Raw genomic sequence first — 16951 nt, 5'->3', positions numbered from 1 at the left:
AGTGGATCAATGACTGGGTTTCAGGGAGAGGGAACAGCCTGTGACAGGGGCCCCTTTGAGAAATCGGTGAATGGGAAGGAGTGAGGGGAAGCTGAGGGGAGGCCCATGTTCAGCAGCGCATGTGAGGAGGGGCTGACACTTCGTCTTAAGGGCCTTGCTTGCCTTGTGCCTTCAGGGGGGACAGAGTCTGTAGAGTTTTAAGTAGTCGAGGTTGGAAGTCTGACTACAGCCCAGGCTAGAGTTGGGAAGAAAATCCACCTCTCTGCTCTGGGTCAGCCAGACAAGGGAGGCTGGTACGGCGCTCTTCTGTCTCTCTCTGTGTCTCAGAGCACAGGAACCCTTGAATGTGGGCTCTGAGACTGGGAACAAGCATTCAGGCTTTTGCCCTGTTGGCTGTGTTTTGTGGTCACCCTTCAGCGGGTAAAGGAAGCTTCTTTGTCATGAAGGGCGTGTCTGTCTGTGTGTCTCTCTACCACTCTGTTCCACTCTCTGTCCTCATTCCTTGTCTCTGTCTCTCTCTTTCTCTGTCGCTCTGCGTTCTCTTGCTTTCCCTCCCCCAGGGGGGTGTGGCCATGGGAAGTTGAGTTTAGGGGGTGGCACCAGTATCCTGGTTCCGGCCAAGGTCACCTCAGTAAACACAGGACATCCTGTGGGACTGGGTGAGAGGGGGGTGGGAGGGGGGTGGTATCGAAGCTTATCTTTAGGGACAACCCTCTCCCACCCACTAGGAGCCAAGTGGCAGCTGGGTCCCCAACAGAGCAGCTGATCTCTCCATTCTTCCCTCCCATCCTCTCTACCTGCTCCAGCCTCCTACCCTCCCTTACCAAGCTCCAATCCCACTGGCCCAGCAATCTGGATGCCTTCTCCTGGTTCCCTCTCCCCAAGCCTCTTGCACCCCCTGTGTCCCTCTCTGGCTTTAGCATCAACCCCAGACCTGCTTGTCCCCCCAGTCACCATCCCAGGGCAGCCCCACAGTCTCCCCCAACCCCAGTTCCCTGGTTAGAACCCTGGGCCTCATCCTAGGCCCCTGCCCCATCGAGTCTCATCAATTCCAGAACCTGTCCTCCTGGCTTGCTAAGCGCCTCTCCCCGTCCTCCCAACCACCCTGCCAGGGGTGTGACGTCCCTTCCCAGCCTCCCCTCAAGGCTCCCAGCCTTCAGTCTCATCTCTGAGCCACCACATCCACGTGGCAGCCAGAGGGATCCCCGCACTTCCTGTCTCCCTCGTGCCTTAGCAGTAACGTCCCTCACCCAGGGCCCCTTGTGCACTGGCCCCCTGCAGACCCCTCCAGCCCCATGATTTGCCTCACTTCTCCTCCCTCTTTCCAGCCGAACCCATAGCTTCCAGATCCCTGAAAATGTTGTGAGGTCCCTCTCATCCCAGCCCTTGCTTGTGCTCTTCCCTCTGCCTGGGACAGCCCCCTCCCCGGAACCACAGCCCTTGGAGCTGGGCACTGTTGCTGTTCCACTTTACAGATGAGCTCCCGAGGCCCAGAGAGGTGAAGTGCCTCTCCTGGGGTCACACAGCTGCAGAACAGCAAAGTTTCAAAGGTAGGTGGTCTGGCTTTCAAGCATCACATCTGCTCAAAGTCTCATTGGGTCAATAATCATTGACTAAGCATCATCGGATTTCCCTGGCCAGCATTGTAGGTGCTCCATAAGGATTTGCTCAGTATGTGAATGGGACAGGGGTGGAAGGCGAGGCTTGGAAGGGACAGAGTTGTTCAAAGCTCAGAGGACTGAGATAAATTCAGAGGGTCCAGAGCAGAGGACAGACATGGTTTGCCTTTTACTTCGGGCCAGGCACACAGTTGTTACTCATAAATCTTTGCTGAATGAGAGAAGGAATGAAGGGAAGGAGGAAGGAGGAGGACAGCTCTCCCAGGTGTCCAAGGGGAGAGGATGTGTGTGTCATGGGAGGGGGTCCCCGTGAAAGTCCCTGGAGGGGAGCCAGCCTGGGGAGTGTCCTGGTGGGAGCACACAGAGGCTCTGTGGAAAACCAGTGCCAGGGCTGGTGGCTCAGCTAGGAATGGTGTGGGCCCTGGAATCTGCTGGCTGAGGACCTGTGGCCTCTTGGGGTTGAGCCTGAGGGCGGAGGGGCACACTTGAGCCAGGGAGCCTGCACAATCATCTGGGATCAGATGAGGGGAGAGTGGGGTAGGCCCTCAGGCTTGAGCTGCTCATAAACCTGAGGGTACCAGAGGGAAGAGACTAGTACTGACTGATCTAGCCCATATGGTGCTTTTATGCAAAAGGCCTGCCCCTTCCCCAAGGCATTTGACCTCCATCTGCTGGGAAACTGTTGTAGTAAATATGTAAATGCCTGAAACGTGCACGGTAGCCCCTTAAATATGGAATTTATGTTTAGTGCACAACCTGTGCAACTGTCTGCAGAGGCTCTGGGGAGAAGCGCCATCGCTGGCCAAGCAGGCACCGGGGCAGATGGGAGCATCGTTGACAGATGGGTAGGCTGTCTGCACCAGCATGTATCACAGATTATCCCCCAATTTGGCACACAGAGACATCAAAAACAGGCTCCCAGAGTGTCGTAAACAGAGCGCATTGCTGACCCCACACTGGGGAACTCCTTGACCACTGGACATACCTCAAGGGAACCTAAGGCAGTGGCATCTCAGAACCTCAGACTGAGCACCAGAGGGCATTGCTGAGCCCAACACCCGAACTCCCCAGGTCTGGGTTCGGGTCAAAACCGAGTCTGAGTCCCACTGCCCGGGAGTTGAAGTCACCAGGTGTTGGAGTCAGGCACCCGGAAGACCCTCAGCCACCGCCCCAGCTCTCTTCGAGCCATTTCCACTCAGCCTCCGTGGGCCGCCTCAGCCACTACCAGAAATGGGCACGACTTCCTCTCCTCCTCCAAGAAGCTCCGCTTTGCCCGCCCCTTCCCGGCCCAAGGGGCCGCCGAAGCTGCCCGCCTCCCCCAGTTCCACCCCAGCTTCAGCCTCCCTGGAGCTTCCGGACAGAGGGTAGGCCCTGGGACCCAACGATTTTGATGTTCCCTCGCTGGCGTCTTCCCCACTCGAGGCCCAGTGGGCCTGGCAGTTCACCGTCCGGCCCTCTGCTCTTCCCGGCCCTCATCCCCCGCCCTGCCTCCGCCCCCCACCCCCCGCAGCTTTCACAGTGCTCCTCCCCTCCGCCGCACCCCGGGCGCTGCCCTGCCCCCACGGCCGCCAGGAAGGACGCCGCCTGGGTCCCGTGCCAGGCCTCTGAGTGTGCGGCCCCTCCCAGCCCGGCCAGGAATGCGGCTGGACAGCGGGGGCGGCACAGACACTCGGCGCTCAGGCCAGCCCGATCACATAAGCAGTCGGGCAGGTGGCCCCGGATCGCGGGGGCCTGGGTTTCTTCTAGAAGGAAAGCAGGACCTGGGTTTCTTCTAGAAGGAAAGCAGGACTGCCTGCTTTGCTGTCAAAACACTAAACCGGGTGGCTTTATTTCGCAGCCCCCCTCCAAGTTGCCCTATCCTCTGCCCAAATGCGGATTTGAGGCCCCGAGGGGATTTTTTTTCTTTTCTTTTCTTTTTTTTTTTTATAAACTTGCTGGAGTCTCCTTGTCTTTCCCCATTTTCCTGGAGAGCTAGCTCTCCATGCTCTTTCGGGAGACTGTCCAGCCTCCAGCTTTGGGCTTTTCTTTCTGGCTTATTCTGAAAGCTCCCTTTTGCCCCCAGCCCCAAGACACAGAGGAAGATTCAAGTGGCCTGGCTCACCCCCCCCCCCCCCCCCCCCCTCCCCCCCCCCCCCCCCCCATTATGTACCCACTGGGCACACCAGGGAAACCTGGCTGAGTACTTCTGGGGAGTTTTCTCCAGTTACCAGAGCTAACCCATCTGCTTCTCAGACCAATATAAAGCAGTGAAGTTCATGGTCTGAAACCCATGTCCTCAAGGGAGCTTGGAGCTTCAGGTTTCTGGGCTGTCAAATGGGGATAGTAATCACGCCCATCTTGTTCGGGGGCTGGCAAGGGTTAGCACTGTGCCAGATGCCCAGTTCCCTGCTCACTAAATGCTGGAAGTTACTATGTCGCCCTTAGTCCAGATACAAAGCACACAGACTTGAAATTTCCCAGGACTAGTTTTAATTTCCACAAAATGGTGTGGTCTCTTCCCACATCAGGGAAAAGACTCCCAGGCTCCAGCCCCTGGGGTTTCAGTCCAGCACAGAGCCTGGTCCAAATCACATTCCAAACACCAGGCCCTGTCCTCCCATCCCCACAGCCAATCCCAGTCTCCCCCAGCCTCCCCTCACAAGTCCTAGACAAGAGGACAGAGGTGGAGTTACTCAGGACTGGATTCTTCTCTCCAAAGCCCCTCTCTCTCTGTTCTAGGGAAGCCAGCTATATCTTTCAGAGGAGAGCTGGTCTGGCCACGAGGCTCAGTTGGAACACCAGACTACCATCCCCACTGTGGGCGTCAGCGCCCCGGACCTGGCGGCCGCTCCAGGGCCTGTGTGCCCACCAACACGTCCAGGAGGTAGTCCAACTCGGCTTCATCCAGCTCCAGAGCCTCCTCCTTGCTAGGTCCATCCTCAGGGCCAGGTTTGAGGGCCTCGGAGGCTGGTGCCCAAAGTTCACTGTCATACATAGAGGTGTCAATGTCCTCAAACAGGCCCTCAAGCTCATCGTCCAGCAGACAGCCAGTGGCCGGGCCCAGCAGGTCCAAGGCACCCAGGCTGGGTGGGGATCCCCCGGTGGGGCGGCCTGGGGGCCCCTCGTCCACCAAGGGCTGGGGGGCCTGGCTCAGGCCCTCGATATGGCTGAGGTCCTCCAGCAGGCTGGCCATGGAGGCCGAGAGGGCGGCGTCGGAGCTGGCCAGCAGGCTATCAGCCACACAAGGGGCCACAGAGGGGCTGGGCACAGGTGGCAGGGTCGGCTCAGGGGCCATGGATGCCTGGACGCGCCGCAGTGTGTTCACTACCAGAACCAGGTGCCGCAGGTCTGGCTCGCTCTGCCGCAGGCTGTGATGGAGCTTGAGCACCGAAAGGTCAAAGAGGGAACTGGAGGTGGCGGGTGGGGGGGCCTGGGCCACTGCAGGGAGGCTGGGATCCAGCCACCAGGTGTCCACTGCCAAGGTTTCCTTCTCCTGCTCCTCCTCCCGCTTGCGCTTCAGACCTTTGCTCAGCATCATCTGCAGGGAGGGAGGAGTCAGTCATTCGTTATAGAAAGTCAACGTGAAGTTCAAACCCAGGCTCTGATAACTGATGTGCAGGTGTGATCTTGGGCAGGCCATTTAATTTCCTGAGCCTCTGCTTTCTTAGGAAAACTTTAAGATACGAATGATAATAGTTATCTACTTCAAAGAGTTGTTTTATGGAATCATTGCGATAATGTACAAAAAAGCACTTACAACAGTGCCTAATACATTGTAACTCTTCTGATTAACAAGTACTCTGAATAGCTAGTATATTTCTTTAGCAAACCAGGTGAAGCACCCAATATTCAGGAAATTTTTTTTAACCCCAGGGGAAAGCAGCTGTTTCACATAGTTTGACATTTATTAAGTGTCTACTACCCATCAGACAAATAAATATAGGAAATGTACAGATGGTGCTAGGAAGATACTAGCAGGTTCTCTGGAGAGTGGTCTGGGAAGGCTCCTGGGAGGAGGTGATATTTGAGCTGAGCCCTCAAGCAGGAGTCAGCCACGGAAGAACCAAGGGGAAAGCATTCAGGTAAGACAGAACAACAACAAAGGCAAAGAAAGACTTGGAGGCTGGATGAACTTGAACTTAAAATAAAATAAAATAAAAAGCACCAGTGTTGTCGGCGCAGAGTGACGCAGGATGGGATGGGATTTGGAGAACAAGCAGAGGCAGAGTTTGGACTGCACTGTGTCATTGAAGGATTTTGATCAGGGAATACAGTGGTGTTGTGAACTGGTTAGGTTTCCAGAAGATCCCCCTAAGCTGCTTTGAGGAAGATAATGCGGGAAGGAAGGGAAACAGAAGAACGTGGTCCCGAGCTCCACTCAGAGGCTACTGCACTCTGGGGCGGGTGATGATGGTGGCCTGGAGAAGAAAGTGGTTGGCAGTGGTCTTGGAAGAAAGTTGGTTGATTCAGGATTTATTTGGGAGGCAGAGTAGACAGAGCTTGCTGGGAAATCCTGACGGGCACCGGGGGTCACTGAGAGAACTTTTAAAAACCCACACTTTCCCCGGGGTAGGGGCCCCTGGAGTTCCGGACCCCGGGCCCAACTTGCTTTTTTGAGTTTGGTAGATTGCAAGGTCCAGTCCCCGAGCCCTTGCCCCACAGTACATTAAGACTGACCCCCTCACACTACTCAAAACGGTCCTTGCCTCCTTCCGAAGACCCGGGAGTCCAGAACCGCAGGAATTCAGCCCCCACCCGAACTCCTCCCCCTGGTCCCGGCGCCCTCTAGAGGCGCCAGAACGGCTTTCCCCGGGGATTCCGGCCCCTGGGACCCCGGGATCCTCGACACTGCCCCCACGTCCTGCCTGTCATTCCTGCCTGCCTCCCAGGGCCGTGCGGGTCGGGATCCCCGGAGGGCTCTTCTGCCCTCTCGGCCCGTGCTCGCTTCCGGCAGGCAGTGGAGGCGGCTCCTCCCGAAGCGGCGGCGGCGGGGGCGGGTGAGTCACGCAGCCGGAGCCAGAGAGCCGGCGCCTCCGCCCCCTTCCCGGGCTGCGGCGTGATTCACCCAGCCCGGCCGGGCGGCACTTAGGAGCCCGCGCATCTCGATGCCGGGCAGCCCCGGTGCTTACCGGCCGGACCCGGGGATCGAACCTGCCAAACGACCCCGCCGCGGGTCTCCCTTCTCTCTTCAGGCCCCTTTACTTCATTTACATACCTAGCTGACCCGCTGCCAATCAGAACGAAGAGGGATCCACGCGCAACCAATCAGGAAGCGGCGACGGCAGCATCGCTCGCTAGCTCTCCTTCAGCAACCGACGCCTGGGTCGGGAGACGCAGTTCTGACTCCGGCTCACGACTCCGGGCTCCTGACTCCCCTTAACTACCGCCCACTCCTGTAGTGGCCCCGCCTTCCACCCGGGGATTGGCCTAGGACGGTGATGGGCGGAGCCTGTAGAAGGAAGGCTCGGAGGGAAAGGAGGGTGGCTTCAGGGCGCATGCCCAGGGACTGCGTGGGGGTACCCGGCCAGGTGGGTTTGGCTTTTTTTTTGAGGCGGGACAGTTGGGCGGCGGGCGAGGGGTCCGGTGTTTCTTGGCTCTCGAGGTGCGGGACCGCACACCTGCCCATAGACTTGCCAAAACCCAGCAACTGAGCTCCTTGCAGGCCTACCCCTAACAGAAGTCTGCACTCTAAGCCGGATAGGCATGGGTTCACATTCTCACCGCTCACTGGGTGTGCGATCTTGGAAAAAGATCTTGGACCTCTCTGAGCCATACAGACTCTGTTAAATGGGCATCTTCTTGCCTATGTTTTGAAAGTTAGAAAATTTAAAATAAGGTCGTGTCTGTAAGAGCCCTGTAGCACACTGAGCAAATAGATGCCGGGCAGCTGGACTCAAAGACGGTTACAGGAGGGGGAGGAGGAGCGGGCGGAGTTAGGAGTGGAGCCACGGGAGTCACATCCCGGGCTCCATTCCCTAAGTAACTCTGCGACTTTGGGCAAGTGTTTTAATCCCCTAGGGTCTCCGGTTCCTCGTCTTTTTAAAATGAGATTATTTTGAGGATTAAAAAGAATAATTGCACAGGGGCGCCAAACTGGCCCAGTCGGAGGAGCATGCGACCCTTGATCTCCGAGTTCTGAGTTCAAGCCTGCGTTAGGTGTAGAGATTACTTAAAAAGAAAAAAAGAAAAAATAATAATTGGGGGCGCCTGGGTGGCTCAGTCGGTTCAGCGTCTGCCTTCGGTTCAGGTCATGATCCCAGGGTTCTGGGATGGAGCCCTCCATTGGGCTCCCTGCTCAGCGGGAAGCCTACTTGTCTCTCCCTCTGCTGGCCGCTCCCCCTGCTTGTGCGCAGGTTCGCTCTCTCAAATAAATAAAATCTTAAAAACAAGAAAGAATAATTGCACAAAATGCTCATGTTCTTTTGTTGGTAGTAAAGCCGTTGTGGTTATGGCACAGGCAATTAGGTGGGGGCGGGGGGACGCACAGAGTGGGATATAGGTAGACAGGAATTTAACACTTGTCTGATAAACTGACAGTGGGACTTAGCTTCGCCAAGTAGCTCATTTGCTAACTTTTCTGGAGTTGTGGGAAGAACTGTCGGGAGTAAAGCTCCTGGCCAAAGCAAGCTCCAGAAAATCCTAACTATATTAGTTGAATCAGGGAGCAGTTAGCAATGGATGTTCATTCAAACCTTAGGGTAAAAAAGGTTAACAGGATCTTGGCAGGCTCCAAGGCATTCCCCCACAGGTTGCTTGCTAACTGCCAAGAGACAAATAGCCTTTTATGATGGGGAGATGTGCTGCTCACCATCTTAACCATGTGAGGAAACCCTGCACCCACAATCATGGGACACCCCGACACTGGGTACCACCCCATGTGATGCATTAGGAAGTATACAACATTCCCTTTGGGGTCTCCCTGTTACATTTCATAGGCTGAATCTCGTGAAGCCTCCAGACCTGAGCTTCAGTTTCCAGAAAACAGGAACAAATTAAACGTGAACACAATCAGACAAATACAGAATGTGGGACATCTACAAGTACAACTGGGCTGTTCCACCAAAAATTCAATTTTGAGAAAACAGAAAAAGGGATTGGTGGGTTTGTTAGTGGGGAAATTTCTGGAATGAAAGTTACTATATAATTTCCTTATTACAACTAAATAAGCACATGAATGCTCAATGAATCCTGATTTGGGGAAGAGGAGACAGCTACAAAAGATATTTGTGGCAGGGGGCAGGAGGAGGGGGTGAGGCCTGGGTGACTCAATGAAGAGGGAGCTCCATCCCAGGACCCCAGGATCACAACCTGAGCAGAGGGCAGACAGTCAACCGACTGAGCCACCCAGGCACCCCTGCCCCTATCTTTTCTATATGCTTAATTTAAAAAAATTTTTTCCTAATAAAAAGAGGGTAAAATGCTAATAGAACCAAACCCCTCCCAGGCAAATTCACATAATTTCCCTCATAACCTATCCTTATGGCCTAGGAAAAAAAGGTGGCTTGCTCCAGATCACATGCTGGAGATTCATAGGAACCTCAAGAATTTGATCAAAATGTGTTTATTGAGCACCTACTATATCATGGACGCCATTGTAGACACTAGGGGTACAGTGCTGGGTAAGTCTCACACAGTGGTCTCGCTTTTCATGGCTCAGGGGAGGAGGTAAACAGAGAAAAGAAGTATGACAACAAAAACATTCATGGATCGAACACCTGTGCACCAGATAGGGCAGTAATTATATAAAAATCCCTGATGGGGGGGATGGACAATACACTTAATATAATAAATAATTTAGTATTTTAGAAGGTGACAAGTGAAATGGAAAAGAATAAAGCAGAGCGAAAGGAGAGGAATGAAGGTGTGGGGTAGACTGGGCGGGTGCTGATACTGGTAGAAAGCTCCCGGAGTAAACCTGATGAAATGGGAGAAGTAGTAAAGCTCTGGAAGAAGAATACTCCAGCCACAGGGAAGGGCCAATGCAAAGGTCCCGAGGATGGAGTCTGCGGGGCAGCAAGGCCAGTGTAGCTGGACTGTATGTTGCGGAGGGGGCGGTCGGAGAAGCTTTCGGGCCGTTTAGAGAAGTCTAGAGAAGGTTATGTTTTATTCCGAGTGGTTTGAGACCCTGGAAGATGAATAACCGAGGAAGATAATGTCGGCCTCTCTTCGGTGCGTTGAAGAAAACAAAATAGGACGGGATTATACGGAGGCCTGTGCCAGGGTGGTCCAGGAGAGCGTCCCTGAGGAGGTGACCCTGGAGCTGAGACCAGAAAGTGCAGAAGAAGCCAGGAATTCAAAGGGCTGGGGGGAAGGGAGAGGGAGAGAGGTCAAGCCTTGGGAAATGAAACCAGAAGCAAGCCATCGGGTCCAGCAGGCCTGGGGAGGAGCCTCCGCCCGCAGGGGAAGGGGGTGGGGGAGGGAAGCGCCCCGCCCCCAGCCGGCCGCCCAGCCTGCCGCCCCACCCGGCCTCTGGGGAGGGAGCAGGCGCCGGGCAGGCTCCCGCCACCGTCGCCGCCTCCGGGGTATTCCACCGCCCCGCCAGCTCGGGGTGAGGATGCAGCCGGACAGGTGGGAGGGGCCCGCCACGACAGCCACGCCCCACGACGGCCGCGCCCCATCCATACCACCACCCCCTAGCCCCGCCCCCCGCCCCGCCGGCCGGAGGAGGGCAGTTTGGGGAAGGTGGACTCTGTCCTCAGGCCCGGTTCGTTTGCGGGCCATCCTTTACACTTCTCTCATCAGTTCTTTAACGGGGCAGGAGCTGGGTCTCTGTTAGCCTGTTTGTTTATCTGGAAAGTGGGGGTATTCCTTATACTACCCTCATTGTAGTACTAGCAAGCTACAGGATCTGTAAGGCAAAGAGGGCCTAGTAAAAGGTGAGTCAGGCTTCATCTCTCCTCTGCTCAGCAGCCTTCCATGGCTTCCATCAAATTCGGTAAAGCTCACTCCTTCCCTTGGGACACCCACCTTGTTCACCTCATCTCGTAAGATGCTCTCTTCTTGTACACTCTGCTCCAGGAACACTGACCTCTTCAGGGTCCTGCAAACATTCCACTCATGTTCTCACCTCAGGGCATTTGCACTAGCTGTTACCTCTACAAGGATGGATCCCCCTCCCCACCCCACCCCCCAACTGATAATGACTCACTTCTCACCTCCTTCAGGTCTTAACTCAAATGTCACCTTGTCAGTGAGGCCTTCTCTGGCCATCCCACTGAAATAACAATGCCCCCACCACTTTCCTGTTTTCTTTTTCTCTACAGCATTTATCACCTCCTGACGGACTGCACATTTTACTTATTTTTGTGTGTATTTCAGCCTTCCCCAAATGCACTGCTGTGTGAGAGCAGGAGCTGTCTATTTTATTCCCATGACTGGAGGAGCACCAGGCCCAGAGTAGGCACCCAATAAATGTAAGCAATTATTGGAATCCTTAGGGTACATTGGGTCCTCCTTTTCATGGGTTACACAATTGCTGGGTGAGGTGGGTACTTTGGAGGCCTGAGGTTGGGACATGCTGGTGTGTTCAAAGAACTGGAGAGTGGTAGTGTGAGGTAGTGTGAAGAAGATGAATTCAGAGAGGTGAGAGCGAGGGTTGACCATTGCAAGGTGGGAGTTCATTTTTTCAAAGGAAAACAAAAAGTTTGTTCTTGAGTGCACACCTGTACTGAGCATAGTTGTGTGTACTGGGGCATACAGCTATGGTAAGACCAACAAAACCCCTCCCTCTCCCAGTTGCTAATAGACCAGAAACCTAACCATAAATAGGTAATAAATAACTTGAGATAGAATAGGTGCTACTAAGAAAATCAAATAGAGGGTGGTGGGGGAATGGCGCACCTGGAGATCTGAGAAGGGGACATTTGGATCAGTGAAGCTGTGGGAGAAATGTCCTCTGGGCCATTAACAAGTGCAAAGGCCCTGGGGTATATGAGCTTGAGGTCAAATGAGACCTGTGTGACTTGAGGTGAAGAATAGTGGAAGATTAAGCTGCAAAGTTAGGAGCAAGATTGCCGGGTCTTACAGAAGTTTGGGTTTTATTCTGGGTGTGAGAGGTCACTGAGAGTTTTAAGTAGGAGTAAGACCTGATCCAATGGGCATCCATATTGAGATGTGAAATACATGTGCCTTGAGGTTCTCATGACCATCTCCTCTCTCTCTTGATTGGCACCCATTGGTCAGTTACCTCACTTTCAGGTGTGTGTGTGTGTATTTTATTTCTTGTTTTTAGATGCAAAGCCCCCCTTAGGAAGAGAATCTTGGCTTTAGGCCAGAAAGCACAGGCAAAATCCCCCTCCTTTCCTGGCCTGTGGACTCCACCCTGGTGTGGTTCCTCTTTGCAAACCTTCCAGAAAAGTCCCTAATGCTGTGTAAACTCACCTGGTGAGCCTTCAGAGGTCTTTGTAGGCCTAGCCAGGGCAGCAGTATTTCACATTCCATCTTCCCGGGCCTCCCCTCTTCTCTCTACTCACCAGCCTGGACTTGTACCTCCCAAATAAATCCTTAGTACTTTAACTTCAGCCTGGTCAACAGTTTTCTAGATCCTTTTTTAAAATATTTTTTCAAAAAGATTTTTTTTTCTTTCTTTTTCTTTTTTGAGAGAGTGTGAGAGCACACAGCAGGAGGGAGGGTAGAAGGAGAGGGGGAAGTAGGCTCCCTGCTCAGCAGGGAGCTTGATCCCAGGACCTCAAGATCATGACCTGAGCTGCAGGCAGACGCCTAACCAATTGAGCCACCCAGGTGCCCCTAGAAAGATCTACACTTAATGCTATTTTGGGGCATCTTCCTTACCCTTTGGGCCTCAGCAATACATTGCATACAAAGAAAGCGGTGACTTTTTTTTAAGCGCTAAGAGTGACCTATCCTTTTGGTAATTCATGGTACCGTTTCTCCTGTATGCATCCATGTGGCTGGAGATCTAAGTTTACCAAGTAGCAAAGACACAAATAGTTAAGAACCAGTGGCTTGAGGCCAAACTTAGTTTTGGGTCCTTGCTCCCTGGTTCTTGCTTATTTAAAAAAAAAAAAAAAAAATTATTTATTTATGTATTTGAGAGAGATTGAGAAACAGCATGAGAGGGGAGAGGCTCAGAGGGAGAAGCAGGCTCCCAGCTCAGTAGAACTCCATCCTAGGACCCCAGGTTCATGACCTGAAGGCAGTTGCATAACCAACTGAGGCACCCAGGCACCCCATGGTCATTGCTTTTCTTGCATTGTGACCAGGAGCTAGTGATTTAGCCCCTCTGAACTTGAGGTTCCTCCTATGTAAAGCCTGTTAACAAAATTCTATATAACCATTAAGATTAAATGACTTAATTCAAAGTGGATAGAATAGTACTCTTAAGTACTCAGTAGTTGTTATGTTTAATAATGTGCCTGCCCCCACTTTGGCAGGTAAGGGTGCAGGTGTCCAGGGAACTTACCGGGTCCCTCCCACTGACCCACTGAGGTTTAGAAACTTCAGGCAACACTAGCCCTTCCAAAATACTTTTATTAAAAAACAACAACAACAAAAAAGTCATTACAAACAAGCAAAAAACAATCAAAACCCACCACAAAACCCGCCTTTCTTTTAAATAACGCGGCATGGAGCGGTTTGGTTTCCACCCTATTGCACGTGGTCCGGCCTGGTTATGAATCAGGAGACTGCTGGGATGGGGTCTTGCCAAAGAGGTGGGGTTCAACCTTGGGGGAGGAGGCCAGCCCCTCCTGCTCCCTTGAGGTGCAAGAAGCAAAGTCTGAGTTCCCATAGTAACCAGGCAGCACATCCCTGTCATCCTCTGACAGGCCCAGCTTTATCTTCCCTGAGGCCCCAGTGGTCACAGGGGAGTAGGAACTGGAGGGAAAGGCAGAAGCAATGTGGAAATGGGAAATCAGACTCCCAGAAACAGAGTCATGTTAAGGCATTTGGAACAGATAAATTAATTCAGGAAGACCCACCTTCACAGAAGGCTGCGGTAACCAGACACACACACACATGCAAGATGGTTTGTGGAACCCTGAAATGGGAGGAAAGGAGGCCACAGTCACTGCTTAGAGACCCCACCAAAACACACATACACACACACAGTTGCATCCAGGGATCCAGCCCACCAAGGCTGAGATGAGGAAAGAGCCCCCAAAGTTTTAGGATCCCAGAATGATTTCCATAATGTGATCTAGTTCATTCCACTCCCAGGACCCTGGGGCACAGAAGAGGTTGTGAGGAGGCTCCGGGGGTGCCAGGGCAGGCTCCTTCTCCACAGCTGATGTGTCAATGTCCAGAAAGAAGTCATCCAGACCGGAGTCCCCCAAGTAGCGGGAGCTCAGAGCTTCTAAGAAGACTGGATCGGGCTGGGGCAGCACTTCGTTCTGGGGACCTGGGGGAGCCACTGGATTCTGAGGGGGCTCTGTCTCGTCCATGGACGTCTCCAGTTCCCTGAGAATAGAACCGATGGTGGCTGACAGGGAGAAGTCCTCCTCGCCCAGGAAGAGGGGCTCAGGGGGTAGGGTGGGTGCTGGAGCCAGGCAAAGGGCAGCCTGGAGCTGCTGGAGGGTATTGTGTATGAGGACATGCCTGCGTAGGCTCGGGGCTCGGGGGCCCAGGCTTCGCTGGACTTTGTCTAAGGAGATTCGAAGCAGGGCTTGCTGGTAGCTCCGCAGTCCTGCTGGACCCCAGTCCCACTTCTCAACCTCCTCTTCCTCCTCCAAATCCGAGTGTTTCCTCTTCAAGCCTCCTACCATGGTGCCCTGAAGAGAGAAGAGGAGCAAGTCAGACATAGCAGGGCTAGTTCAAATCCCAAATCTATAAAATGGACATAGGAGGAATCCCACAGGGCTGCGGAGGAGAAAACTAGATCTGGACAGACACATAGCTGGGTTTACATCCCACTTACTTGTCTGTGTGGCCTTGAATAGTGAATTTGCCTCCTTGAGACACAATACTCATTTTTTCAAAAGTGTCACATATAACAGGTGTGGAGTATGGGGACCTGGCCTGGAGGCAGGAAACTTGGGTTTAAATTCTACCATTGACACTGCTCAGCTGTTTGATCCTTCTAAGTTATGTGATATCACCTCTCTCTTTTTTTTTTAATCAGATCTCAGTTTCCCCATCTGTAAAGTGAGGACTGTAGGGGCACCTGGGTGACTCAGTGGGTTAAGCCTCTGCCTTCAGTTCAGTTTATGATCTTAGGGTCCTGGGATCAAGCCCCGATTCCGGCTCTCTGGTCGGTGGGGAGCCTGCCACACCCCCCACCCCACCCCCCGCTTCTCTGCCTACTTGTGATCTCTCTCTGTCAGGTAAATTAAAAAAAATGAGGACTGTAAAATTTCTCACCATATTCTCAAGGAGATCCCACCTGTAAAATATGCATGGGGCCCACCTACAGTTAACCTTAACAAACAAGAATTTAATTGCCATTTATTCATTCAATATTTTTATCTATTGACGGCCTATTATATTCAAGCCACTTGGAGCCCCGTTAAGACACCTATTTGTTGAGACTCTTCTTTCACAGGAAGTGTATCTTCTTTTTAAAGATTTTATTTATTTATTTTCGAGAGAGAGCGCGCGAGTGGGAGAAGCAGACCCCCCCCCCCCATCGAGTGCGGAGTTGTAAGCGAGGTCCATCCCAGGACCCCGGGATCATGACCCTAACAGAAGGTAACCGCTTAAGCGACTAAGCCTCCCAGGCATCCCATGGAGTAGATTTCTTTCCATGTCCTCTTCCTAACCCACTGGAAGCACACCCAAAAGCTGGGAAGGAGCCTCCCTCCTTCCCTCTTCTACTCCTTCGGCCTCCCCCAAAGCGCACCCCACAAGAAAATTTGTTTAAACTCGACTCCTGCCAGGCTCCGCCCCCTCCATGGAACTCCAGTCAGCATCCAGGCAGGCAACAATTTAGCCCAGAGGCTTCTGGGAAATGTGGGCCAAGAGCTACCTGGCACGGTCGCTAATGTTGAGCGTGCACTACAATCCCCAGAGGGCTCCGCACGCCGGAGGGAGCGCCCTCCCCCGCCCTCCCCTAGGGCATGCGCACAGGGCCCGGGGCGGGTGGGGGAAGGGAACCCGGACGTCCAGCTGCCGGGCGCCTGCCGAGCCCCGCCCTCCGCTGCCTCTAGGGCGGCTGGTCTGAGCTCCACGCCTGGAACTCCCCTCCCCCACCCCAGACTCCGGCCCTACAACTGCTTTCTCCTGGTCCTTCGGACCCGAAGAAGGCCCCAGATTCTTCCCCCAAACTGCTCTCGGGTCCACAGACCCAGGCCCCAACACATCGCTCAAAAACTACAAATGCGCTCCGATCTACTCCATTCGGGAGCCTAATTTTGATACCCTCAGTCGTCAACTTTCTCCTATTCCCCCATCTTTCAAACGCCTTTCGACTTCACCCCCCCCCTCCCTCTGACTCCAAGACCTGAACATGGGATTCTTCCCCAGCACCTCCTCTCCTCCACTGCGTCTCCCTCACCAATATTCCTTGCACGTAGTTCTCTCGCTTTTCCAAATGCCCAGAATCCCAGCCCCAACCCCTCACACCTTTTCCAGAACACTGGAGCCCCGAATTCAACCCGCACGGGAGACGCGAATTGTCCCAATCTTCAGATTTCCTGCCCAAAAAGTTCCTTCCTTGGTTCTCTCGCTTCTCCAAACACCCCATGTCCCAGCTTCAAACTCCGTCCACTTGGAAGATCCTGCCCTACCAACTTCGCCTTCAGTCCGGGATCTCGAATTCAGCCTCCAGTCCCCAAACACCACCAACCCCATCAGTCACCCTTATCTGCACCCCCTACCCACGCCCTGACCCCGCCTCCACAACTCTCGGGGGACGCGCCTCCACCTCAGGGCAAATCTCAAGCCGGGTGGCTTCACTCTCTTTCTCTCACCTTAGCTGCCAGGTTCGCAGTGACCAAGTCCTGGAACATCCGCAGCTTTACGACCCAGCAGCGCCGAGTAGGAGACTCAATCACCTCCCCAGGGCCTCTCGGTTTGGCCTCGGGCCCACCCAGCTCCGCCCCGGGGCCGAACCGCGAGTCGCGATTGGCTGGAGTCCTGCCCGCCGCGGGGCAAGGATTGGCTGGGTGGAGGCACCGGCCCGTCGCCAGGAGACGCCCGACTGGCCCTCCCTTTCCTTACTCCCCGGACCTTTTAAAGGATTCCGACTCGCCCGGGGGCGGGGCCACGTCTCGAGGGTGGAGCGTGGCGAGGACGTCAGAACCGTTTCCTTCAACTCAGCCACTGCCCTCGCTCCAAAATCGTCAGCATTGCTCTCTGGGATACTTTTATACCAGGTGAGGACGCCCGTCGGCCCGGGAGGGGGTGGGGGGGGCTGCTTGGCACGCCCCTCCCCACCCCGCTTTCCGGGCGGGTGGGGC

The 16951-nt window shown here is 54.0% G+C and overlaps 2 protein-coding genes across 6 annotated transcripts; both read right to left on the bottom strand.

Annotated features, from left to right (window-relative positions):
- Positions 1-4065: 4065 nt before the first annotated feature.
- SERTAD1 (SERTA domain containing 1) lies at positions 4066-6961 on the bottom strand. 4 transcript variants are annotated; one of them, XM_059383865.1, is made up of 2 exons: positions 6814-6961; positions 4066-5136 (listed from the first exon to the last, which is right to left on the bottom strand). In XM_059383865.1, the coding sequence occupies exon 2, from the start codon at positions 5134-5136 to the stop codon at positions 4423-4425; it is 714 nt and encodes a 237-aa protein (XP_059239848.1). In that variant the 5' UTR covers positions 6814-6961; the 3' UTR covers positions 4066-4422. The 4 variants fall into 4 exon arrangements, with proteins under 4 accessions (XP_059239848.1, XP_059239850.1, XP_059239851.1 ...); XM_059383867.1 differs by lacking the exon at positions 6814-6961 and adding an exon at positions 6728-6794; XM_059383868.1 differs by lacking the exon at positions 6814-6961 and adding an exon at positions 6464-6486.
- Positions 6962-13068: 6107 nt separating this feature from the next.
- Positions 13069-16707, bottom strand: SERTAD3 (SERTA domain containing 3). Of its 2 annotated transcripts, none has more exons than XM_059383569.1 (2): positions 16463-16707; positions 13069-14326 (listed from the first exon to the last, which is right to left on the bottom strand). In XM_059383569.1, the coding sequence occupies exons 1-2, from the start codon at positions 16499-16501 to the stop codon at positions 13724-13726; spliced, it is 642 nt and encodes a 213-aa protein (XP_059239552.1). In that variant the 5' UTR covers positions 16502-16707; the 3' UTR covers positions 13069-13723. The 2 variants fall into 2 exon arrangements, with proteins under 2 accessions (XP_059239552.1, XP_059239553.1); XM_059383570.1 differs by lacking the exon at positions 16463-16707 and adding an exon at positions 16116-16313.
- Positions 16708-16951: the final 244 nt, after the last annotated feature.

This window comes from Mustela nigripes, chromosome 17 (assembly GCF_022355385.1).
Source record: "Mustela nigripes isolate SB6536 chromosome 17, MUSNIG.SB6536, whole genome shotgun sequence".
Classification (NCBI taxonomy): domain Eukaryota; kingdom Metazoa; phylum Chordata; class Mammalia; order Carnivora; family Mustelidae; genus Mustela; species Mustela nigripes.
This window is presented reverse-complemented; position numbering and strand designations above follow the sequence as displayed.